Below are 27,810 nucleotides of genomic sequence, written 5' to 3'. Positions count from 1 at the left end.
GTTTCGGCTATTTTTTTTTGTTTGTTTAATGTTTGTTTTTTTATAAAAATACAACTCATTATCTAACAAAAACCAAATTTCAAACTTTGTAAAAACAATACAAAAATTCAACAAAATTTTGAAATAACACCAATTAAATAAGAACTTTTAGAAAAAGGTTATGTATGCAGTTTTATAGCCCACTGAATTCTAGCTCAAGAAAGTGCAAGTTTTAAGTGGTTAAGAAATTGCTTTGATTTTTGATAATTTTTTTCCTGACGGTGCACAGTGTTTCGACTATAGGGAGGCAGATGGAAATAATAGTACACCTGCACCGATTTCACTGAAACTTGACATGTGCTCTAGTTTTACTTAGAAATAGAGAATTATGAAATTTTGTAAAGATGGAATAATTGCCACGCCCTCTACTCTTGAGGGCGGAAACATTAAATCTCATCCGATTTCGATGAAATCTAGTTTGTAGTCTTTATTTTATTAGAAAAACCTAAATATAAAATATGGGGAAGATTGGATTACTATAACGTTCAAAACTCACAAAAAATGTGGGCATAGTCATTAAATGTGATGGAATTTTGGGTAATTTTTGTTTCCTGCTTTCCACTCTCAGAAAACAAAGGCTATACAATAAAATGATTTAGGTGTCAATACTCGCTTTTTTCCCAATATCTGGTGGTATTTTTTTATTGTTTGAAAAATTCTTTTCGCTAAATAATGCAAAAACAAGCTGAAAATCAAAAATTAAGAAAATCAAAAATTACATATATTTGCAAAGTCGCGCGCAAAAATCAAATTATATATTCGAAAACTACATAAAATTCTCTAAAATATTAGTCTAATTTCAAGACCTGACGGACCGGTACTCACACTTTTTTTACTAATAATCTTTAGCATCTACATTTCAAAGTAAATTTTTTGGTAAGAAAATAGGAAAATACCAAATAAATGATAAATACCTTCACCTGAATATTCCACGGCATTTAGATAATTAATTACAATTGAAAAAGAAACACTTTCTGTAATGGGTTCAGCGCCAAATGCAACTAAACTGATTAGTCGGTATCGCGCCCCTTCCCGTATTTTTTTGGAAATGTATCGTTCGTGAAGAAGGGGGTGAGTAAATAATGTAAAATTTGGTACTTATGACTTTTACTATTCCCTCTCTAAGTCAAACCGGTTTTTTTTTACCAACTGTCACCATGACTTTTTTCTTCCTGCCTCCATATAGTCGAAACACTGTGCGGTGTCACGCATTTTCTTCCATTCAAAGTATGTTTAACAATTTTTTTTTATGGAAGCAAATAGTAACACCCTAAAATCATAGAATACAAGATTGCGCCCATCAGAGAGGATTTTTGAGAATAACTTTTGTGTGACGTCACACTGGTGCAATTGCGAGAGAGAAATGCCAAAACGTGAGCAAGAATGGAAGAAGAAAAAATGTTGCAAGGAAAACGTAAACAAGTTGCACAAGTGTGACGTCATACAAACAACGATTTTGTCTAATTCACTGAGAGACGAATAGCGGTACCGTGATGGGCGCAACCTCTATTTCTCTCAATCGTGGCAAATTTTTAGCCACTTCAAACTTGCAATTTCTTCAGCTAGAATTTAATGGGCTATAAAACTGCACACAGATTTTTTCTAAAAGTTTCTAAATGTTTGTGTTGGTACCGAAATAATGCATACGAAAAAACCGAAATAATGCATATATGCACAGTTTCGGTTGAAAACCGAAATAATGCACATGAAAAAAGCCGAAATAATTCATATATGCACAGTTTCGGCTGAGAACCGCAATAATGCATATTAGAAAAACCGAAATTATGCAAATGCACTCTTCGTTTGAAAACCGAAATAATGCATATGAACAAAAGCCCTAAATAATGCATATGAACAAAAGCCCGAAATAATGCATATGAACAAAAGCCCGAAATAATGCATATATGCACAGTTTCAGTTGAAAACCGAAATAACGCATATGAAAAAACCGAAATTATGCATACATGCACACTTTTGTTTGAAAACCGAAATAACGCATATGAGAAAAACGAAGTAATGCATACATGCACAGCTTCGGTTAAAAACCGAAATAATGCATATATACACAGTTTCGACTCAAAACCGAAATAATGCATATGACAAAACCCGAAATAGTGCACACATGAAACAAACTTCTTTCGGCGTAGGCGGCCTTCGGCCGCGCTTAGGGATTATAACCCTTACTAAGTAGAATTCTCCTTTCTGTGTTGTCAGAAAATGGGACCCGAAGTATTTTTGCGCAGAACTTCGTTCTGCGTAGAAGCCTTCGGCCGCGCTTAGGGATTATAACCCTTACTAAGTAGAATTCTCCTTTCTGTGTTGTCAGAAAATGGGACCCGAAGTATTTTTGCGCAGAACTTCGTTCTGCGTAGAAGCCTTCGGCCGCGCTTAGGGATTATAACCCTTACTAAGTAGAATTCTCCTTTCTGTGTTGCCGGAAAAGAAGGGCGGAACTATTTTTGGGCAGAACTTCTTTCTGCGTAGGCGGCATTCGGCCGCGCTTAGGGATTATAACCCTTACTAAGTAGAGTTCTCCTTTCTGTGTTGCTGGAAAAGGGGACCAGAACTATTTTTGGGCAGAACTTCTTTCTGCGTAGGCGGCATTCGGCCGCGCTTAGGGATTATAACCCTTACTAAGTAGAGTTCTCCTTTCTGTGTTGCTGGAAAAGGGGACCAGAACTATTTTTGGGCAGAACTTCTTTCTGCGTAGGCGGCATTCGGCCGCGCTTAGGGATTATAACCCTTACTAAGTAGAGTTCTCCTTTCTGTGTTGCTGGAAAAGGGGACCAGAACTATTTTTGGGCAGAACTTCTTTCTGCGTAGGCGGCATTCGGCCGCGCTTAGGGATTATAACCCTTACTAAGTAAAACTCTCCCTTCTGTCTTGCCGAAAAAGAAGGGCGGAAGTATTTTTACGCAGAACTTCTCTCTGTGTAGGCGGCTTTCGGCCGCGCTTAGGGATTAAAACCCTATCTATTAGAAAAAAATGAAATTATCCATATGCACACTTTCGTTAGAAAACCGAAATAATGCATATAACAAAAACCGAAATAATGCATGCAACAAAAACCGAAATTATGCATGCATGCACAGTTTCGGTTGAAAACCGAAATAATGCGTATGAGAAAATACCGAAATTATGCATATGCATACTTTCGTTCGTTGAAAACCGAAATAATGCAAATGGCAAAAACCGAAATAAAGCATGCATGCACAGTTTCGGTTGAAACCGAAATAATGTCTAAATGCACAGTTTCCACATGCGCAATTTCGGTGCCCCGTTTGTGTTGTTTTAAAATTTTATTGAATTTTTCTACTTTTTTTTACTAAGTTTGAAATTTGGGCTTATGTGGTTTTTGTTAGATGGTGAGTTGTATTTTTATAAAAAAAAATAAACATTAAACAAACAAAAAAACAAAAATAGCCGAAGCTGGTCGCAATGTCGTGTCCCTATTTTTTTCACATGACTGTATGTGGGCGTGTCCAACTCCGCCCACTTTTACATATTACAGTTTTTACTCTTAACAGACTTTAGGGTAAAATTTTATTTATAAATGCAACCACTGTGCGTTGCTTCCCCAGGTTTTTACCTGACCTTATAGTTGTAAAGTTACCAGGAACACTCATAATTTAAACAAGTAAGAAAGTCTAAGTTCGGGCGGAGCCGAACATTAAATACCCGGCGCAAGTATTAAATATATGTTTTCCACCGTTCCGAAAGCTACCACTACATGATAAGCCGGCGTGTATAAATTTTAAGTAAACTAGCGTCCTTAAATTTCAAAATATTGAAATTTCAAGCATGTCTGAAATTTACCGTTATATGAAAAGCGGCCGTAATTTTAGTNTTAAAAATTACCGTTATTTGGGAGGTAGGCGTGGTTATTGTCCGATTTTGCGCATTTTCAATACCATCCGTCCTACGTCCGAAAGAAGTACACGTACCAAGTTTCGTTAAGATATCTTAATTTTTACTCGACTTATCGTGTGCACAGACGGACGGACAGACAGTCACCGCTTAATCGATTTCTCTTTTCATTCTGATCATTTATGTATACATTTGTCTATATCTATCTCGATTCGTTTTGCCTGTTACAAACAACCGTTATGTGAACAAAGTTATAATACCCTTGTGCACAAGTGCGCTCGGGTATAAAAAATTATATAGGTAGTCTAAATAATTAGCAATATAAGGATGTGATGGCCTCGCATGGCGCATATGACTTATGTACAATGTACATACATATGTATGACGCTGTCTACATCCATACTTTTTACCTTTGTTAATTTTGCAAGCGATCAAATTAAACAGTAGAATCTATGTAGTGTAAGTGGTATGTGCATACATATGTATGTATGTATTTAGTTGGTTTATAATTATTTTTTACATCGAAATCAAAGTACACTCATCAGATTCGCCTGCGGTCAAAAACAGTTATAAGCAAGGCGAATTTATGCAAGGTGGTGTTGAATGACCAGCTGATTTCTTCGCCTTACATTTATTTGGTTTTTGCTTCTACTGATTTGACAGCACACCCATCAAAAGCAAAAACCAAATACATGTAAACTTTGGGGCGAATGGAGATTTGACATAACACTCGCTATACGAAATACATGTGGTTGTTGTTGCTCTAATCTAAATCCGCCAGTAACACCACCTTGTATAAATTCGCCTTGGTTATAAGCAAGTAAGCGTAAACCTGTTTTTTCGGAATATTTCTAGTACTGCGGAGTGTTAATAAAATATGCAACCAAAAAAAACGACAAAAATTACATAACTGTTTTTGTTGGCGGAGCGATGATATGTACATATTAATGAATAATATGCGAAACGTTTTTCGTCATATCAGATCTTACCGTTCGTTCGATTTTATAAAATGAGGTATCAAATTAAAGGTCTTGGCCTGCGGATGGGTAATAACTTCTTATTTTTTCAAAAAGAGGTACCACCTGATAAAAAAATTTAATTCAAATAATTTTTAAGTTAAATCAATTATTACACTATGAGTATCGATCGAAAAGGATTTAATTCTTAATTATATGTAGTAGGGTTACCACCTGTTTTAAAAAGCAAGTTCGACTTAAATAAAGACAGAAAATTGAAATGTTTATCCTGATATCGATGTCAGACAAAAGAGGTTGTGGTTTGAAAATATTTTGAATATTTTGCGAAGGGTTGCCACCTTGCTACGAAGTTAGATTCGATATAAGCAATAGGTCAAAAAAGTTACTTCAATATGAATATAAATCAAAACTGCTTTGAAGAAATTATTATTAAAAAATACATTTATTTTAGAAATGTTTATATTACAAGTAAAAATAGCAAAACTATGAACTAGTTTCATTATACGAAAAATTTGTACTTTGAATCTTTGACTATTTTATCCTTTCGAGTTTCTAACTCATAAAACTTTAATCTGTATAGTTGTAGTAACATTGAACCACAAGATGCATTTTGAAGTTTTCTGGCAGCATTTTCATTCGATTTTCACGAAGAAAAGCCTTGAATGTACTAAATGTGCGCTCGACGTAAGTTGATACAAGTGGAGCCCAATTTAAATATGGAACGCTTGAAACGTTCATATTATCAGGAATAAGGGCCTTTTCCTCGCCCTTTACAATTTTATCCACACCCCTTATTGTTTCCAAGCCTACGTTAGCTGAGGAAACGGCTTTGAATTTTTCCAACACCAATTTGGCAAGAGGTCCCTGCGCTTCTATAAACCGCATGGGCACGTGTATATTTTTTAATCTTAAAAAAAAATGTAACTGCTATAATCACTTTTTTAAAGGTAGAAAAGGCAAAAAAAGGCAAATATCTTAAAAAAGGCAAAAAAGAGAAATATTTTAAAAAAGGCAAAAAAAGGCAACATCAAATGTGTATATATGGAATCAGGGAAAGCTAAATCGTGGTAGGGATGGCAAAGTCGACTTCGACTTTCGATCAAAATCGATTTTTTACTCCTGAAAGTCGAATTTTAGTGATCGACTTTTAGTTTATGGAGGTCGACTGAAGTCGACTTTTCACTTTCGACTCTCGACTTTTTTTGATTTATTTGCATATAAAAACTGATCTTCTAACAAGGGCGCGGAGTGCTGTTTGGTCGTATTTAAAAAAATTTGCCAATTAACCTGAAGTGAAATTTGAAAAGTGTGGTAGAGAAATGAATTTTAATGACAGTACAACAACATTGTCAAATCATTTAAGAGCAGCGCATAAAATTACTATACGAAAACAAATTTCTCAAATTTGTTAATCGTTTGTCTCCACAGTCTTCAGTTAATAATGAGGTAAGATAAACATAGGTATTTATTTTAAAAATTTCATGCAAGAAAGTTTTTCTGCATTAGTTTATGTAAGTTTCTACAGACAGTCTTTGGTTCGAATTTGACCAATCCGTAAGGTACAACATTTTAAACACCGCCAAAAATGTTGCTGGTAGGATTCCAGTTAATATGCGACATTAGTCGTGTGGATAGTCCCAATCCACTAGCTGTCTGGGCTACTCCCATATTTATCCATGCTTATAAAGTGGCACTATATTTCTACCAATACCCGCCAATTCTGCTCCATCGGAAGGCCACATTTTTCAAAAAGTTATCCGTAATTACCAAATATCGATTCAAAAAATTTTTAGAATTTTTTTTTTTTGGTGAAAATTGAAAAATTTTTTAATTATTTTTCAAAAATATAATTTTTGAAAATCCTCACCACCAACATTTTCATGCTATATAACTGGAAGAATTTTCAAAATTTTTAAAAATCCTTTAGTGTTTGTTTTTCACTAAATTACAGATTATTCTAAAGACCACTAGTAAATCATGATATTTTTGGCGTATTCTGACTCTTATATTTATAGCTAATATATGAGTTAAATACAGAGTATAGTTAATACATTTTCTTTTTATTAAAAAAGTCGAAAAAAGTCGAACAAAGTCGACTTTTCTTCGTGGATCGGTCGACTTTTAAAGTCGGCTGTACAGAGTCGATCGAAAAGTCGAAAGTCGACTTTCTAGTGAAGTCGAACAACCCTAAATCGTGGACATTCTTAATCGTATATATACTCTATCTCTTTAGCAGAAAAAAAGGCAATTTCCATAAAATCCGTTCCCTGGTTATGAGTAATAAATAATAATCAAGCTTTCAAACCAAAAAATCGATCACTAGTTCTTTTAAAATATCAACAATTTGTTTACAAAAAAAAAAAAATAAAATAAAAAAGTCTTCACAATATAATCCAGGACTTTTATCCCAAAATTCAGATTCCTTGTTTTCTGATGAGTAATTAAAAAAAAAAAACTGGAAACTTTCATATGGCCAGAAGTTATGCTACTTTTTCTCCTGATGCTCCGCATACTCGACCACGTGGCAGCGCTTAGGTTAGGTTAGGTTAAGGTGGCAGGCCCGCGAAGGAGCTCACTTAGACATTCAATTGTGCATTGTGATACCACATTATATAAAAGTTCATTTGAACGGTAACTGTGTAAAATTACGAGAAGCGCTGGGTGCGCACAACAAAGTTCCGCAAACAGCTGATGTCCACTCCGGAGAGTCCCTCGGGAGTGTTGATGAGATGCGCACCGAGGTGCTTAAACCTTAATCTAGCGAATTCCGGGCAGTTGAGTAGGAAGTGCTGAGATGATTCCACCTCGTCTTCCAGGCAACTGCGGCAATAGGGATCCGTGACGATCTTGAGTCGCACCGCGTGGGTTCCCATAGGACATTGTCCGGTCAGTACACTTGTCAGAATCGAGAGGTGGCGCTTAACCAGCTGTCGCGGAAAGGGTTCAAAATCATCTAAGACTCCCAACTAATCGAGAAAATTTTTCAACACGGGTCTGCAACATTCGTCTCGTAGCCAAACGTCATGACATTCGCATCGATACCAAGGCTATTGTTCTCCACAAATTGACTAGCTTCTTCCCCACTTCCCAAATCAAAAAACCCCAACTTTCAGATATAAAAGGTCGGGACCTCGCTGACCCACACTTCTATACTCCCGCTCAGATCGACTAATACCTGAAATTCTTCACGAAGGAGTCCAACACAAAGTTCTTGGCAGCCTTCTTGCGCAAAATACAATTTTTGGATGGTACTTGAGCGGACCATTACAAGCAACAAACAGCTCAACTTTTCACACTTATGTTGCAGAGGATTTCAGCGAAAGTCTTGATTCTCAACATAAGCGGTTCTGGGAAGTAGAGGAGATCGCTGAATCACATCCTGCTTCAGCAGCAGATGTGTATTGCGAAAAGCTGTTTCAAGACACCACCTATCGGCAGAGTGATGGACGATATGTAGTCCGTCTACCTTTTAAATCTATTTTTCCGTCTAAGCTGTCTCTAGGTCCGTCTCGTGCACAAGCGATGATGAAATTTACCAAAATGGTAATTACCACTCCTACTATCTACCCCATCACTCCGTCAGCAAACCCGAAAGCAAATCCACCAAAGTTCGCGTGGTATTTAATGCTTCCAAGCCATCATCCCACTTTGCAAACGGACCTCATGATCGTTATCCTAAATTGGCGTTTGTATAGATACGTCTTTAACGGCGACATCCAAAAAATGTACCGCCAAATTCTGTTGCATGAAGACGATCAACAGTTTCAACGAATTCTCTTCCGTAGAGAAAACGAGACCCAACTTAGAGATTTCGCGCTTAAAACCGTAACATTCGGAGTAAATTGTGCGCCATATTTAGCCATCCGTACCTTACACCAGTTGGGAACCGACGCTAAAGATTCTTTCCCTTTAGCCAAGAGAATTCTAACCGCAGAAACTTATGTCGATGACATACTGACTGGCGGGCACGATATTCGTACTTGTCTTACCGCACAATCCCAAATTATCCAATGTCTGCTTTCAGCCGGTCTGCCTTTGAAAAAAATAACAGCTAATCACCCCGACCTGCTCATACACATCCCGACCGAAGATTTGCTCGATTCCAATTTTCTCAAACTTGATTCCTCTAGCTCTACCAAAACTCTTGGCATTCGTTGGAACGCCTTAAACGATGCATTCTCTTATTCAACCGAGCCCATCGATCCATGTACAAGAGCTACTAAGCGACAAATTTTATCCTCGGTTTCGAAACTTTTTGACCCCGCAGGGTGGCTAGCGCCTATTATTGTTCAGGCAAAAATACTCTTGCAGCAGATATGGTTAGATGGCACTGCGTGGGACGAATGCGTTAAACCACTTTCACTGCAAAAGTGGAACCAATTCATTTCGGACCTTCCCAGTATCGAGCAAATCCAAATACCCAGATGGACGCAATTTTCACCAAATCAAATAGGTCAAATTCATGGCTTCTGTGATGCGTCGGAGAAGGCATTCTGCGCATCCATCTACATAAGAACTCAGACCGACAATACTATTGCATCTCACCTACTTTTCTCTAAGACTAAAGTCGCACCATTAGAAACAGTAAGCCTTCCACGTCTGGAACTTTGCGGTGCAGTGCTGCTGTCCAAATGTATCAAAAACGTTATAAATCAACTTCCTCTAGGGGAAACAGAAATATTCTTATGGTCGGATTCGTCCATAGTTCTCTCGTGGCTGGAAAAACCTCCATGCGTATGGAAGGTATATGTAGCTAACCGCTCCTCTCAAATCATCACAAACATTGGAAACATCAAATGGAGACACGTATCAACCCAACATAATCCTGCTGACCTAGGAACGCGGGGCTGCAGAACACAAGACTTAATTCAACAATCCCTTTGGTGGCACGGACCGGTCTGGCTCAAGAAACCTTCAGATCAATGGCCAACATCATTTCGTCAAAACGTTGCTCCACTTGAAGATCGAAAAGTTGAAGCTCTTCATACGCTAGAAGAAGAACCTGATCCCTTAAACCGTTTCTCATCCTGGTCAAAAGCCTTAAGAGTAATATGCTACATTTTTCGTTCCTTTCATCGAACCACGCGAAATCGCATACAGGATACTTCGATTATCCATCATGAAACAACGGTAATTACTCAAAGGGAAATTCATTGGGTTAAATCTCGTCTCATTAAACTCGCCCAAGAAAGGCATTATCCCAATGAATACGCGAAACTCTCTAACAAACAACCCATTTCCAAAAGGAGTTCCCTTTTGACTTTAAACCCCTTTATCGATACAAATGGACTTGTCCGAGTAAATGGCCGTCTGGAAAATTCGTCACTCTCTTACAATGAGAGATATCCGATCATCATCCCACCCTCTTCCAGATTCTGCCACCTATTTCTTCTATTTATACACAATTTGCTGATGCAAGCTGAACATCAACTAATGATCCGAACCGCCAGACAAGAGTATTTCATTCCCAGATTAAAATCCCAGGTCAAAAATTGCATACGAACGTGCAAAACCTGTAAAATCTTCAAAAGGAATACGCGTTCGCAAATATTGGCAGCATTACCGCCAGAGCGTTCAAACTTCTCCTTGCCATTCACTCACACCGGAATTGACTTCGCAGGTCCTTTTGATGTTAAGTCATCTACACTGCGAAAATCACCCCTGATGAAAGGTTATGTCTGCGTTTTCATCTGCTTTTCGACTAAGGCCATCCATTTAGAGGCGTGTTCAGATCTCTCCACCAAAGCGTTCCAAGCAGCATTTTCGCGTTTCGTCGGACGACGGGGTCTACCACAACGCGTATTTTCCGATAATGGGAAAAACTTCGTAGGTGCCAATCGAGCCTTTAAAACTGATTTCAAGAGATTTCTTAAGGAAACATCAGACGATATACGCTCAAAATATAATCTCCACGGCTTTGAATGGCACTTCTTACCGCCAAACGCTCCCCACATGGGCGGCCTCTGGGAGGCGGCCGTCAAGAGTTTTAAATTTCATTTTAAGCGAATTGCTGGGAGTTACCATTTCACCTTCGAAGAGCTCGCAACCTTACTGGCCCGTATTGAAGCAGTGTTGAACTCGCGACCTCTCTCACCCATCTCCGACAATCCCCAAGAGCTATTAGCTCTAACACCTGGCCACTTCTTGCGGGGTGCCCCACTTCTTGCATCTCCAGAACCCCAACTCGACAACCTTTCACTACGAAATCGTTGGGAGAAACTCAAATTATTGCATCAGCAGTTCAGCCAAAGATGGAAAGACGAGTATCTTAAAGAGTTGCATCAACGGTACAAGTGGAAACTCCCGCAAAATAACTTGGCCATAGGCGACTTCGTTGTAATCAAAAACGAGTTGGTACCCCCAAACGCATGGCGTTTGGGCAGAATCGAAAGGGTCTACCACGGGGTTGACAATAACATACGAGTCGCAGATGTAAAAACCCAGTATGGGAGTTTTACCCGACCAATTGTAAAATTGTGTCCACTGCCAGCACAAACAAATCTCCCTGATCCCAATGCTACACACCACACTTAGAAATACTTCGCTCTCATTCTATTCATCCGTCTATAAATATTTCGTACTAAAGTCCCATTTATTTACAGGCGATCTCCATCTTTACCGTCACCAATACGCCAGTTACCGGATCCACTGGTGCACCAGTGCCTGATTTGTTTCCCGTACCATCCTTTGCGCCAATGCCTGGCCTTTCTGGCGATGCCTGTTGAGGCCCGCATCCGGTGTGTGGAGCGACACCGATACTGCCCAAATTGTTTGGCCAGGACGCACAGCAGTGTCCGACGATGCCTGTCGCAGTGGTCATGCAGGGTGTGCAGACAAGCGCACCACACCCTCCTACATCGCGCCGTTCCAGGCAACAGATCAGCCACTAAAAGTCCAACACCACCACCGAAGGGGCCGTCCCGGGCCGAGACGTGCCAGAAACTCGACGTCGCCATCCAAGCAGTGACGGAACTACGTGACAGTCTTGCACCGGTGCTAAGGGGCCGGCATGTTTAAGGGACTTGCGCCCCCTTAAAACAACTATCTCGTATTTTTCACATCGCCATTCCCATCCCGTAAATCCCGTATTACATCCCTGTGACTTCCACTACAAGCATCCCTGCGGTAGTTGGAAGTCCCAAAATTGCAAGGGAATTGCTTCCCATAGGCGCACTGGAAGCCATTTCCAGTGTTGCTTATAAAAGGCGATTGCAACCTTGCCAGCGCTCCTTTTTCATCGCCACCTGAACGGAAGACAGCAGGGATCGTTCTACCTCATCAACTATTTATCACCAAAGACCTAAACAACAGCGTGGGAAGTTATCCATACATACTTTTCGTCCACCTACGTATATCGGCGTGGGATTTCAATCATACTGAATCACTAAGTATCATTCAACCATTCATACATATATTTATCATTTATCATTCCCTGAATTGAACCAATCACATTTAAATTGCTCATATGTACGATATTTGTACATACATTAAAGTTGCATATGTTTACATTCATCTAGAATCTTCAAACAGTCCACTGAAAAATCTTTGTTAAAATATTAACTAGTTCTAAGCACATTTTGTAAATGAATTACAACTTGAATTAAAACCTTACTTTGAAAATCTAAATCGCAATCTCGAAATTTCTTAACAATACCTATGGTCCGAAAAGGAGTGATCATTAAGAACGCTCCAATCGGAGATGCGAGATATAACAGAAGACATGGCTAGGGTAAGGCCAAGAACCTCTTGCCTAGCCGTGGTGATAAAGGTGGGCTCGATTCCTCTATTACAAATACATAAGTCCTCACTTAGAATATAATCAAAAAGTGTTTCACCTCTTGCATTGATAACTGAGCTTCCCCAGCACGAGTGTCGTGAATTTGCGTCCGTTCGGCTATGGCTTGACGTATCAGTAATGGAGGTGGTTCCACCTCGTCATCATGTGCCATGTATGCGGATATAATCCAGAACTTTCTGGCGCCGCTATCCAGGCTAACAGTCACAATGTCCTCGTTACTGAAGTTAGGTAGAATTAGTGCTTTGAATTCGTTTCTGATGAGCATGCAGGATCTTCGTCTATCCGCTAGTTTCTGGACCATCAGCTAGAAATTAGGCGTCCTGATCCGGAGATACCGCTACTGCTTAGCCACGGCTCCTGGATCAGGACTACGTCGGCTCCACCTTACTCAAGGTGGATAAGGAGATTTGCCCGCCGCCTTAGGCCGAGGCCACGCAATGAGCGGCAAAGGGGCGAGCGGCTTAATTAAAACATATGAAATACTATTGAAGTGGCCATGCTCTGAGCGGCATTACTGAGCGACTGAGCGGCATTTTTGTATGGCGCCGCTCAGCCGCTTGCCGCTTTGCCGCNACTCAAGGTGGATAAGGAGATTTGCCCGCCGCCTTAGGCCGAGGCCACGCAATGAGCGGCAAAGGGGCGAGCGGCTTAATTAAAACATATGAAATACTATTGAAGTGGCCATGCTCTGAGCGGCATTACTGAGCGACTGAGCGGCATTTTTGTATGGCGCCGCTCAGCCGCTTGCCGCTTTGCCGCTCATTGCGTGGCCTCGGTCTTGCTTTATATAAAAAATATTTAGAGCCTCGATATAAAACGGCGGAAACGTTACGAAATTCTCGCCAGTATCATTGTTTTATACCAATTACACTGACAAAAAAATTGTATTTGATAACCGTTTAAAAATGTTCGTATTTAAATCAAGAGAAAAGTGTTAACAAAATGGATTTTTCCATTATACATAATGGAAATATTCAATTCAAATACGCCCGTATTAAAATAAAGCATTTTTCAATACACGGATGGCGTTTAGCAAGTCTCGGATACTTTTTCATATGTAATTAAGAAAGTATATGTATACAAAGCATGCACAGCGGTGACAACACATACACACATACATGGTATGACATAATGCACTAATCGCGCGCTGTGATGTTGATTAAAACTCAACATTTGAAAACACATTTACATGTATGGCTGTAGCTGAGTGTGCAAAGACGCTTGATACAATTGGCTGCGACCAAGAGGGTCCGGGTTCAATTACCATCAAAAATTTGCTCTTAACCTGCGCTAATCAGATATATATATTTATTCATATAACGTAACTCACTTATTTGCATATCGCACACGATCTTCAAATGTGACATAACTCAAAATTACACGTTTGTCAGAAAATGCGAAAAACTTTTTTTTAGCCCATGTTAATCATATGGGCAAGGGAGACTTTACCTAAGGTTTTTTGAAAAAATTATAACAAAAACTTGCACGTATTTACAAACCACATTCGCATATAACGGTATTATGCTGTAAGAAGCGCGCAATTAAGCGCACATATGTCTGTTCATATCGCCACTCATAACTCACAATTTCGTATGTATCCTGAAAAACAAATTCATTTCGTAAGAAATTTTCTACGTGTATATAACTTTGCCGCAGATTTTGTAAAATATTTTAGGGTTTTTAGGTATTTAGCCCAAAAGTTACCAAATGAGATCGGGAGTTACCAAATTACCAAAGAGTTACCAATTTTGGTATCATTTTATCAAAGTGGCAACTGTGTGGGAAAGGCGTTGGTGGAACTTTAGTTGCAGCTACCTTCCCGTGGTGAGTTCTGAGACGAGTTAGATATGCTGCTCGTGCCAAGAGCTGCATAAATATATGACATAATATGTTTAAATATACTTACATGTTAAACGCTATCATATAATGTGTTTAAATATTACTCCTAGATGTTTAAAATAAAACATAAGCAGTTGTAAGAAAAAATATTCGAAAAGCAACAAAATTAAAAAAAAAATCGATCGACCCATGCGCGAGGGTCCAATATTAAAGAATTTCCAAATTTCTTTTTTCTCAATTTGTCTCTCCGTAAGGCAAATTTTTATCACTGGGCCGTTAAGAGTTTTGAAATTGTGGAGCTTCCAGCCAACCCTAGTACATATGCAGGTATGCAGTGTAACTACGGTAACCATCTGCCCTTTATCTAAAGAACAGTCCTTTATTTTACCCTTGTGTCCTTTGTAAATTTTTTGTAAATAAAGGACGCCTTTTTTCCTTTATTTCTTAAACTGTCCTTTAAATCAGGTATGGTTGTCAAATACGCAAACCATAATAATTTCTAAAGCGATAACATTAATTAATGTGTGGGTATAGGGAAAGAAGTTCTTTAGAAACTGGTCATCTAAGAACGAAATTTATGAGGTTTCTCATTGAAATGTAATTTGTAAGCAGGCATTTCAGGAATTGAAAGATTTTACTATAAAAAGGTAGATATTCTAAAGCGAATTAAAAAACACCCGAAAAATTTTTACCCAGGATGCGTTAAGTTTGGAACCCGGTAGTTCAAGTAAAAAAGAACATATCCCCGGAAGTGCACCTGCCCGGCTGGTAGATAGATACGATACATCGAAGTTTTGATCATTGTAATATTAAGTGAAATGTTGAAATTCATAAATTTATCTGTGTAATATAAATCTTTGTTATAAATTTAATAGATATACATACTCACATACCTACATATGTATGTATGCATATAACTACACACATAGTGAAAATAGTTATTATATGCATAAAATTTTCAAACCTTTTGCAAAACTTAAAAAAAAATGATACAAACTTTCATCGAAATTTTGAATAACAGTTTTTAGAAAAAAGTAAACAAAAAATTATACAAACTTTCATCAAAATTTTGAATAACAATTTTTAGAAAAAATTTAGTATGCAGTGTTGTAGCTCATTCAATTTCAGTGAATAAAATGCAAGCTTCAAGTCGCTTCAAATTATCTTTGATTGTTTAGAATTTGTTTCTCGAGGGTGTTACATATTTTCTTCCATGAGCAAAATGTAATTTTGCATGGAAGAAAACCCTCAACACCATTGAGAAAAAAATATCAATAATCAACGCAATTTTTAGCGACTTGAAACTTGCACTTTGCAGCACTGAAATCTGAATCAAAAGTTTGAAATATACATAGATGAGAATTTGTAGAATTTTTTAAGTTTTGCAAAAAGTTTGAAAATTTAATTCGTATGGTTTTTGAACTATATTTTCGTGAAAAATTGCCGAAAAACAATCACTGTACGAATAACTATAGGTATACGAATACTGTAGGTTATTACATTACAAGGAGAAAGCATCGAAAGCCTGTACCCCGTAGTGTGGAACTTTAATCCCAACTAAAAACTCTATGTATGTCGGCTGTATGGTATTCCCCCGGTACCACCGTAAAGTATTTCGTCGGAAGGCGGTTGCGCCTAAGCTCTATCGTACTACGTACGTTCCTGTTCTGATGCAGGTGCGTATGTAAGTACACATGTCTATTAAGTTTATAACAAAGAACTTTAATAAGTTATATAACACTGATAAATTTATGAATTGTACGTTCCTGTTCTGATGCAGGTGCGTATGTAAGTACATATGTCTATTAAGTTTATAACAAAGAACTTTAATAAGTTATATAACACTGATAAATTTATGAATTGTACGTTCCTGTTCTGATGCAGGTGCGTATGTAAGTACATATGTCTATTAAGTTTATAACAAAGAACTTTAATAAGTTATATAACACTGATAAATTTATGAATTTCAACATTTCACTTAGTATTACTTCCAAAATTATTTGTGAAGTGCTATGTAAAAATATTTGTTATTTAGAGGCGAGCGCCCGCTCGTGGGTGTCACCATAATATTGTTATAACTTTAGAACGACTTGTTGTCTAAACATGAAACTTTCCCAAAAATTTCCGTATATATTTGTCTATAATGCTGTATTAAAACAAAACCAAAATTTTAAATTTCTTAACACAACTTTTGCATTTGTAAACACCACCTCCTTAATTTTTATAAAAAAGTTGAAATATCCGCCATTTTGCTTTTAATAAGTATTAAGAAGTTTAGATAGACTCATGTCCTTTATAAGAATATCTAGTTTATTGTGTACAAACTTCAAATCAATCGATATGTAAACGTCTGAGATATAGCGAGTTTAAGTGAAAATTTCGCAAAAATTGGTTGCTGTGAAAAATCTGGTTTTGTGGCTTTTTCGACATAAAGGCATGAGTAAAAACTTGGTTAAAATTAACTTTAAATGTATTTTTAACCGACTTCCAAAAAAGGAGGGGGTTATCGGTTCGTCGGAATCTTTTTTTTTTTTTTTTTTTTATGTATGTTACCGCATAACTTTGGACCACGTCAACCGATTTCGATAATTCTTTTTGCATCGGAAAGGTAGTGTCTCAGAGGTGGTCCCATACTAATCTGGTTAAGATCCGATCAGTGGATCATGAGATATATATATATATTTTTTCTATATGAGAGTTGAAGTCGGTTTTTTTTTTGCTAAAAATTACTTGTTGAATAAGCTATCGATTACAATTCGTTTGAAATCGCTTCTCTCACTTCAATTTTATGTTTTTTACGCTGCCTGTTGTTTTCGCTGTTGTTGTCGCCCAAACTTTGCGAGAAGAATAACGGACCTGCGCATTGCGCAACCTATTATATATAAACCTTGCGATTACTTTAATCCCAGTTTGAGTTAGGATTGAAATAATCGTAAATCGAAGGAGTATGAGACTAAAATTATATTAAGAAAAATTAGTAGAACGTGATGTAACTTTTAGCGCAACAAATATATATATAAAAATTACTTCTTTAACTTATGTATGTGAATTTTACTCATTTCTTATACTATGTTCACGTTGAGCCATTAACTCAAGTTTATGGGCCATTTTAGAGTTAAACGTTAAACGCTACTCATTAACTCGGAGTTTGCCTTACAAATTTTTTCGTTTCACTCGCCTCAAACACCACTTTTATTTGCAGTTAAAGCGAATGCAACCTTTTTTGACCGAATTCGGTTTGGGTCTTTGATAACCCAAACCTACAATCAACTTGCCAACAGCACGGTTGCCGTTTTGGTCCAAATGGACTAAATTTGATCACTTGGTACATAAATTTCCCTTTTTTATATTTTTAACCCAGAAATACGTAATAAACACAAAATATGTAAATATTAGACTGCATCACTCCCCATACAAAAAAAAATCGGTACTATTTTCCCATTGAAATTATAAAATCTATTATATCAAAATAATTCGGAAAAATATTAAGATTTACGTGAGCTGGACCGATTTAAAAATACCTCCAAAAATCGTGTTTTTTATGAATAAAAATAGTTTCTTAACGATTTTTTTTTTTTGAAAAAATCCCCTCAAATGGCAAAACGGTTTAAGATTAAAAAATTTCCATAAAAATATTAAAAAAAGATAAAAAAAAATTTTGAACGGAATTGTAAAGATGAGATTTTTGATTTTTTAACTTTTTTCAAAGATTGGTGTAAGAAAAACTTGAATAACTGAACCTAAACTCTTCCGATATAGACTTAAGAGGTGTCATTGGAAAGGTATTTTCTCACCCTTTTTTTCTTTGCTAATAAACTCATTCAAAGGATGAAAGAGAAAGGAAGGATGAACGAACGCCATTCAAAGTTAAATTAAGATATGTTGGTATTTGAAAAAAAAAAATGGGACACAAATGACTTTTTGTTGGACAGAAATAAAAACAGTGTGAAAATACCTTTCTACTGAGATCCCATAAGAGCAAAGAAGCAAACGTGAAGCTGTGAGGTGTACTTTATTGTGCTCTGATTTTGGCTTTCTATTTGCTAAGTTTATTGTGCGAATTCTGAGTTAAAGTAGTGATAAAAAGTGTTTATCAGCATCTTAGTGTGAAATAATTGAAGCTAAGTGAAAGTTATTGTGTTTTATATTAAACTAAATTTAATCAAATTTCACTAGCAAACATTCTAATCTTGCCGAGTCATTTGTTGCTATCATTGTTGTCGTATCCTTTGTAGTTAACTGAATTCATTTTGTTTTTGCACATTTGTTCTACTCTTTTTGTTTACTTCTTCTAGTAATTCTTGTCACAGCTGTTTGCGTTGCGTTTATTAAGTGTCATAATTACAGTGATACTCAAACTGTTCGCTACATTTATTTACAGCTATTTACATCAGCTCCTTAATTGTTATAATTTATTTTGTTTGTATTTTTATTAACGAGTGTTATTAAATAAATCTTTCAATATGAAGTGCGATCTTGATACTTGCCAAATTAAAAGCGATTCTGAACGGTACTTATGTGTGATGGTATTTGACGGGAAGAATTCTGGACGCTATTAATGATGGCAAGGGCCTTCGCTGGTCTTGCGTAAAGTGCAGGTCNGCAAAGAAGCAAACGTGAAGCTGTGAGGTGTACTTTATTGTGCTCTGATTTTGGCTTTCTATTTGCTAAGTTTATTGTGCGAATTCTGAGTTAAAGTAGTGATAAAAAGTGTTTATCAGCATCTTAGTGTGAAATAATTGAAGCTAAGTGAAAGTTATTGTGTTTTATATTAAACTAAATTTAATCAAATTTCACTAGCAAACATTCTAATCTTGCCGAGTCATTTGTTGCTATCATTGTTGTCGTATCCTTTGTAGTTAACTGAATTCATTTTGTTTTTGCACATTTGTTCTACTCTTTTTGTTTACTTCTTCTAGTAATTCTTGTCACAGCTGTTTGCGTTGCGTTTATTAAGTGTCATAATTACAGTGATACTCAAACTGTTCGCTACATTTATTTAAAGCTATTTACATCAGCTCCTTAATTGTTATAATTTATTTTGTTTGTCTTTTATTAACGAGTGTATTACATAAATCTTTCAATATGAAGTGCGATCTTGATACTTGCCAAATTAAAAGCGATTCTGAACGCTACTTATCGTGCTGGCTGTGTGATGGTATTTACCATCTGAAATGTGCGGGTTTGACGGGAAGAATTCTGGACGCTATTAATGATGGCAAGGGCCTTCGCTGGTCTTGCGTAAAGTGCAGGTCAACCGAAGTTGATCTTTTCAAGCTATTTAGGCAAACCAGAAATGGTTTTACAGAAATAGGAAGAGAATTGTCGGTACTGACAGAAAAATTTAAGCATTATGAAAATATGTTTAAATCATTCAAATGCTTAGATACCTTGCAATCTGTTAAGGATATCCGTGTGTCTAAACGTAAGCGTCTTCATAGTCCATCTAAGGAAATTATTGCCGTTGCACGTCAGAATAATCTTCCGACTGACTTAATTAATCTATTTTCTCCATGTCCTCCAGGATCAGAATCCTCAGCCTCAAAAGAGCGTGTAACGAAATCTGCTTCCGATAATAACGAGCCTGAAATATCTTCCCCTTCCCCCATTGAAGTGGTGGCATCATCTTCAAAGCCTCCATCGCCTTCCCTATCCTCAACTACTAACGCAGTAACTCAACCCCTTCCGCCGGTACTCCAGTCTGATATAAGGAAACTATTTGTGGTTCCGCCAAAGAAGTCTATCTTTGTCTCTAGATTTTCGAGAGACCCTACCGAAGACGATATAAAGCTTTATATCTCATCAAAAATTACAACTGTCAACTTAGGCATCAGAAAATTTAATTTTAAATACGAAAGAAATATTGCTTCATTTAAAATTGACGTAAATTAAGATAATTCTAGTGCGCTGCTTAGTAGTTCTTTTTGGCCTCCCGGAACTTTCGTTCATGAATTCGAATATCGGCCCAAAAAAGGAAATAACTAATATTCCCGTCATAACCCTGAATCAAAAAACTTAGTATTAAATCTGCTTTAAGTATTTATTACCAAATTGTAAGAGGCTTAAATACTAAATTAACGAACTTAGACCTTAAAGGCCTTGAATGTAATTATAATATTCTTTCTTTTACTGAAACTTGGCTGAAACCTCACATTTTCAATTCAGAGATTCTTCCAAATAATTATCATATCTATAGACAAGATAGGGAGGACAGAATCGGCGGTGGCGTACTCTTCGCTGTAGACTCTTCAATACCATCTGAAGAAGTTAGTCTTCCACACATTGACTCAGTAGAATTTAAATGCATTCGTGTAAAGGTATATTTACTTAGCTCTATGCTATATCCCTCCCCGATCTTACACATTGGTGTATTCACGACTCATCTCTTTACTGAAATCAGTTAATTTACTGACTAAACCTTCTGATTCAATGATTGTGTTGGGTGATTTTAATTTACCAAGCATATCATGGAACATCATTGACAATGATATCGTACCTTTCGCATCTAGTGCGTGCAACAACGTATTTTTAGAGGAGATGGCTGAACTCTGCCTAACTCAGGTTAATGTACTTCACAATAAGTTTGGTAAAGTATTAGATCTTGTTTATGTTGATGATGCAGCTAAGTCCGTTGTAAGTAAGCGTGTTCCACTAGTTTTGCCCGAAGATGTCTACCAACCTGCTATGGAGGTATCTTACGAAGTTATAAGTGATGGTCAAAATTGCAGTACCCAAGCATACGAAACAAATATTCGCTTTGATTTTTCGAAAGCCAACTTTAAAAAGCTTAACAAAGAACTGTCTAAATTGTCGTGGCCTGCATATAAAGAAAATATTGAACAAAGCGTTGCACTTTTTAACTTTGATTTACATAAAGCATGTGTCTAAACGCATATATCGAGCCCTAACCGCCAAAATAACGTAAGCGACATTTTTTTCAAAATTTTATTTTTGATGCAGAAATGCATCTAGACGATCTAGGAATTTTTCTGCATCAAAAAGAAATTTTTGAAAAAAATGTCGCTTACGTTATTTTGGCGGTTAGGGCTCGATATGTTCCTGCAAAACAGACACAGTTATGGTTCACTAAAGAACTGAGAAATGAGAAAAACAGAAAGTCGCGTTATTTTAGATTACAAAAACCGGTTTACACTCATACTATGTAAAATACTGACTTTTGCGTCATATGTTTTTTGAATTAAACAAAAAGTGTTATAAAGCTGACTTGTGTAAAATCAAACGGCGTATAATATATAACCCCAAATCATTTTATGACTTCGTAAACTCCAAGCGAAATATACGCGGGTTTCCTTCCGCCATGAAGTATCAAAATACCGTCTCTGGTGGTAATCAAACAATTTCTAACATGTTCGCTCAGTTTTTTAAATCCAATTATTCCATTAACTCACATGCTAACATTGACTATCCTTTTAAACTATGTCCAATGAACTCAATAAATATCCCAGTAATATCTCCCGATGATGTAGTAGTTTATCTGAAATCCTTAAAGCAGTCCTTCAGTTATGGTCCTGACAGATCCCTACTTGTATTGTTATAAATTGTGCTGATTATCTCTATGAGCCGTTAACAGCGTATTTAATTTATCTCTTAAAGAGGGCGTTTTTCCAACTATATGGAAGGAATCGTTCATAACCCCGTTACATAAAAGCGGTAGCAGATCTTCAGTGGAGAACTACCGGGGAATAGCTAAGCTTTCTGCAATTCCTAAATTATTTGAAGCAATTACAACAAATCAGTTGAGGCATTCTATCTCTTCTAGCATTTCATATAGTCAACATGGATTTTGCAAGGGCAAATCAACTTCTACAAATTTACTTGAATTAACATCCTATATCTCAAAAGCATTTAGTGAAAGCAAAACTGTTGATGTTATATATACTGACTTCAGTAAAGCATTTGACAAAGTGTGCCACTCGTTGCTCATCTATAAACTTGATCTTCTTGGTCTTCCACCTAATTTTCTACGTTGGATCTCTTCATACCTCTATGATAGATCACAAAGGGTAATGTTTAAAAATACTATCTCTGACGTCATTGATGTTACTTTAGGAGTCCCTCAAGGTAGCCACCTAGGCCCGGTTCTGTTCTTGCTTTTTATAAACGATATTTCTACAGATATACAATTTTCCAAAATTTTAATGTATGCAGATGATGTAAAGCTTTATAAATCGTACGTTTCAATTAAAGAAAGGTCTTTGCTACAATCAGACTTAAACAGCATGGCTTACTGGTGTCAAGTAAATCCTATGCCTCTAAATCTTAAGAAATGTAAAGTAATGTGCTTCTCGCGAAGAGCTGTTCATCCCGCTTCTTATACAATAGATAACCATAACCTGGAACAGGTATACAATTTTGTGGACCTTGTATCACAATGGATCCTAAGCTTAATTTTAATCTTCATATTAATGTGACAGTCAACAAGGCTAAAGGTGTACTTGCATTTGTGAAACGATGATCAAAAGAATTTTGTGACCCTTATATCACTAAAACCCTGTTTACAACATTAGTTAGGCCAAGGTATCAAATTTAAGCAGAAAAGATAGAATCAATTCAAAAACAATTCCTACTTTTTTGCATTAAGAAATTTTCGTTGGGATTTCAATATAACCTTCCACCTTATACGAGCCGGTTAAAACTTATTAATCTTCCTACACTTTCCAGCCGCAGGCAAATGCTTGGTACAGTTTTTATAGTTAAATTACTAACAGGCTCAATTTCAAGTCCACTTCTTCTGGGCGAAGTTAGCCCTAACGTTCCCTCCCGGGTATCAAGACACTTTTGTCCCCTATTTCTGAAAGCTTGTAAAACTAATTTTGAATTGCACGACCCACTCCGTTGCTTATGCCAGGATTTTAACTCTCATTCCAGCACGTTTGATACATCAGATCCGCTTTTCAGCATTAAGAAATCGATACTGTCCTCTCTCAATAAATGAATCATTAAAATAAAGACATAAAATCGGCTGATGAATTTAGTTCTGTAGCTGAACAGTTTTAGATCTCGACACTTAACAAACTCCTGCCTAACGTGACTCGGCGTAAAAATTGAAAATACTGGTTTCGTACGTCATGCGGACTGCGCCCCTCGCGCGGATGGGCGGGAATGGAGGGTAAAAACCGTTGGGATTATTATTATAAGTCTAAATCAGAATAGTTTTGGCCCAGTTATTCAAGTTTTTCGTAAAGCAATCTTTGAAAAGATTCCGTTGAAAAGATTTTTAAATATTTTTATGCAGATTTTTTAAGAAACTATGTTTATTCATAAAAGACTCCATTTTTTGAGGTATTTTTAAATCCGTTCAGCTCGCTGAAATCTTAATATTTTTCCGAAATATTTTGGTGGACGTCTTAAAATATAATAGATTTTGTAGGGGGGGAGGGGAGTGAAATAACGCAAATTTGTGTTATTTCCCAATTGAATGTGAAATAACACACGTTTGCTTTATTTCATTTCTCGTTGAGCAATAAGACCAACTTTTAAGCTTAGCAATTGAGTAATAAAGCAAAATAGTGCGCATATGTAGGTAGTCACCCAGTTACATTTGACAAAAAGTAGTACATGAACAAGTTAAATGGACGGATTTGTAAGTATACAATTCTGAAAGTGCCACTCCGTGCCACCCCACGCCGCGCCGCGTTCGACGTCGCCCCCTCCCCTCCTTTCGCAATTATGCACTGCTGTCATTATAACCGTTTAGAAAAAAGAATAATAATAAAATGACACTAGTTCACTTCTGAAACTGCTTACCAGCTGCCACTGCCTTATTTGAAAATTTGCCTATAAAATATGACTATTAGGCAGCCGAATGTCAGAAAATAAAGCGAGAAAGCCGTTTTATTATTTCATCTGTTTATTGCGACATCGTTCCATGCAAACATTTTAAGGTTTTCCAGCAATGTTTTTAACATATTAAAAAGCATGCAGTTATTAAAGACGATGCTTTCCCTATATTTTGTTAGACTTTTCATAAGTAAAAATATTTTGTGAATATTACTTTCTTCATATGAATTATATCACATTTTTTGTTTAATTCAAGGCCTATCAAACAGGTTTAGAGCATTTGAGCAAAAACAACATTTGTTGTTGCTTCTGGTATCGAAAGTGTCAAAAACTGTTTTGATTTTTTTCTTCTACATCAAAGCGTGCCATGTGAAATACAAAAAAGATACAAAACTTAAATTGAAAAAAACGAAAATTGTTGCAACTTTTGCTTGAAATGAAATATACGGCGAACGGCGAAGTTCGCCGAATTGGGCGATGCCGTCGTACACCGTTCGCCCTGCTTTTTCCATACAAAACCAGCGATTGAATAGCAGCTTTTGGAACGCTCGCCCAACTCAGCAGCACAACAGCTGATTACTGGGCCTGGCACAGGATGGATCAATGCTTCGGGAAGCAAACCAATTTACAAAGAAAGAAAGTTGCAACAATGGCACAGAAGCACGGATAATGACAACATCCGATGAGGCGGCTCTTGGAGTACTTGAGATTTTACGGAAGGTATTAAAGCTCAGTTAGTCTAGACTTAATTTCCGTAACTTTTTTTTGCCAACCTGTTATATGAGAAACTGTGTTGCGGGTAGTTAAAACTTAGCTAACCGTTAGCAACTTAAGAACCTGTAGATTTAAGATTCTTAAGTTACGGCCTTACGGAAATTGAGAGCGGTGAGAGAACATGCTTGTCAGATTTTCTTTTTTGTATTTCTCAAAAATAAATGAACGCATTGATGATTTCTTACGGTAAGTTACATTAAGTTAAGTCTAGACTAACTGAACTTTTACGGCACTTTACGCGTTGGCGACGGCGAGTACCGCAGACGATGGCACAGCTCAACAACAGGGCATAGCGCAGCTACTTAAAATACGGCGGCACAGCTGAGTTGGGCTTTTTCCTTCGAATGGACGGAAACGCTCCAGCGCTGAAAGTATTCACTTAGAAAACCCGCTGGTGGTAGCGGATGAAGAAGACGGACTTGGCTTCACTTGGCATTTCCAATTGGCGTCGGTAGGTACAGAAGAGAAACAACTTGCGAGCTTTGTTGAACTCGGCCAAAATCTCTTTGACGGTCTCCGCGCCAAACACAAATAAGAAGTAGAGCATATGGTCAACGCGGGCCAACTAGAAATTGGCATGCCTTATCCAAAAGACACAATGAAAATAAAAGAGGGAAAACTGTAGAAAATGGCGAAGCCACTGAAAACTTGGTTAGTCCAAATATGTTGGTTTAAATTTTGACAAAAATGGTATTCCGCGCTGTCATAGTACACTGCAAATATAGCATAGGGTTTTGTTGTTTCAAAACAGGCGTCGAGCACTTGATCCCCAAATTTCTAGTAGTTATGTACCTTAAAACGTTTATACCATAGGCAGTCACCGTAAATAATATTTTTTAGAATTGTGAACTTACTGTTGTTTTTTCGAGACATCTCAGAAGATGATGATGCTGTAATTCGAATATATCTTCATCGCGGTAGTTATCATCCAGCTCAATTCCTGACTCCTGCGCTGCCCACCGAGCTTCTGCAGCTTTTTTCTTGTTTACAAATGCAGCGCCGGATGAGGCCTTGGCAATTCGTATTCGTGCCAATCGGGCTTTCTGTAAGAGAGAAGCACAACAGAAAACAAATAACAAGTTTGCAAATTTTAAAGAAAAGGAAAAAACTTTAAAACCGAAGAAAATTATTCCGAGGCTGTTCTAAAAATTACTCTGGTTTACAGCAAAAATGTTCAATGGATGCCACTATGCAATGCTTATATGAAATCGCCCGCTCATACCGAAAGTCGAGATAATTTTTTATTCTATGGAGATTTTTGGAGATATTTCAATTTACCGTAATTCAGCTTAAAACAAACAAGTAAGAAAATCTAAGTTCGGGCGGAGCCGAACATTAAATACCCGGCACAGGTATCGCTACATGGTAAGCCGCTGTGTATAAATTTTGAGTAAATTAGCGTCCTTAAATTTCGAAATATTGAATTTTCAAGCATTTCTGAAATTTACCGTTATATGAAAAGTGGTCGTAATTTGAATCTGATTCCAATAATTTTCAACGTTTTGCTTCTATGGGGCAAGCACAATAATCATACCGAGTTTGGTACAAATTGGTAGAACGCTTACCGAGATACATATATGTGATCATAAGTGGGCGGTGCCACACCCATTTACAAAAATTTTATCATAAACGTATTTCTTGGTAAAGAATTGTTGCAAGCATCAATTTTGAGTAAATTAGCTTTAATATTTATTGATTTATCGAAGATTTCGTATTTCTCCAAATTACCGTTATATGGGAGGTAGGCGNGTTCCACTTAATTATGTATATCTTACGAACCAATCTAACAATCGTAATACGGCAAATGAGATACAACGAAATTCTCCATAAACCGTATATACACCACTTTTCGATAGGCCTGATAATTTCTCAGAGATTAATAAATCACTACAGTTTTTTTGTTTTTTGATGAAAAAATCAAACAAGTTCAAATTTTAACAGGGGAAAAATTAAAAAATTAAAGATTTTTTGTAATTTTTTATTTTGTATGAATGCCTGTTCCTTTACAAAAAAATTAAGCTACCAATGAAGAAAATCGATGGATAAATAAGAAATAAATGAGTGGTAAAATGAAAATGCGCAAGCATTTTTTGTATGAAATATTAACAGAAAAGAGACTTACTCAGGTGTACATCGCGTATGCGTAGCATTCTTTTGTTCTCATTTTTCATACAAAAAATCTATGCGCGTTTTCATTTGATCTCTCATTACTTTGTTATTTATCCATGGATTTTCTTCTTGCCGTTGCTTCTCTCTCTCTTTCTCTATCAACAGCAAATTTGATATGCTGCTACGTACGTCAATCTACGTTTACGCTACGTCCTTGACTTACTGCGCTTTTACCCATAGAATAAAAAATTAACTCCATTTTCGGAATCAGCGGGTTGTAAGTGGGGAATGGATAGGGGTATTCGTAGAACAAAAAGAAAACACTTATTTGTGATCCAGTGTTATTAGACAGAATAAATATCGCTTTCAATTTCGGTTGTGCCGAGCTGAATTTGAGATCAATCTAATGTAATATTAATATTAAGAGTATAGCGAAAATCTTCCTTCAAAGTATTTTGCAGCAGTGCTGCCAAAAGGACTACAAGGAGTTTCTACTACTAATTTACCTTACTCCCCCACAACTGATCATACAAATACTTTAAGTATAGTTAATATTTATTTTTATGAAAGTTTATAAATTAGCTCATGTACATCACATTGAACAAA

The 27,810-nt window shown here is 36.9% G+C and overlaps 1 protein-coding gene and 1 long non-coding RNA gene across 3 annotated transcripts in view; one reads left to right on the top strand and one right to left on the bottom strand.

Moving 5' to 3' along the window:
• The window catches only part of Shal (Potassium voltage-gated channel protein Shal), a 181,392-nt gene that overhangs the window by 45,789 nt on the left and 107,793 nt on the right, over positions 1-27,810 (bottom strand). For both annotated transcript variants that reach the window (XM_017613831.1, XM_017613832.1), the window contains one exon: positions 25,950-26,138. In XM_017613831.1, coding sequence (XP_017469320.1) covers positions 25,950-26,138 — 189 coding nt within the window. The remainder of the gene's footprint in view (positions 1-25,949; positions 26,139-27,810) is intronic.
• On the top strand, positions 192-26,028 carry LOC108361253 (uncharacterized). The gene is made up of 3 exons (XR_001847267.1): positions 192-202; positions 8,493-8,497; positions 25,936-26,028. It is a non-coding gene; the product is annotated as an uncharacterized LOC108361253 (long non-coding RNA).

The sequence above is a fragment of the Rhagoletis zephyria genome, unplaced genomic scaffold, assembly GCF_001687245.7.
Source record: "Rhagoletis zephyria isolate East Lansing unplaced genomic scaffold, Rhagoletis_zephyria_1.1 Rzeph_scaffold_00723, whole genome shotgun sequence".
Taxonomy (NCBI): Eukaryota; Metazoa; Arthropoda; class Insecta; order Diptera; family Tephritidae; genus Rhagoletis; species Rhagoletis zephyria.
This window is presented reverse-complemented; position numbering and strand designations above follow the sequence as displayed.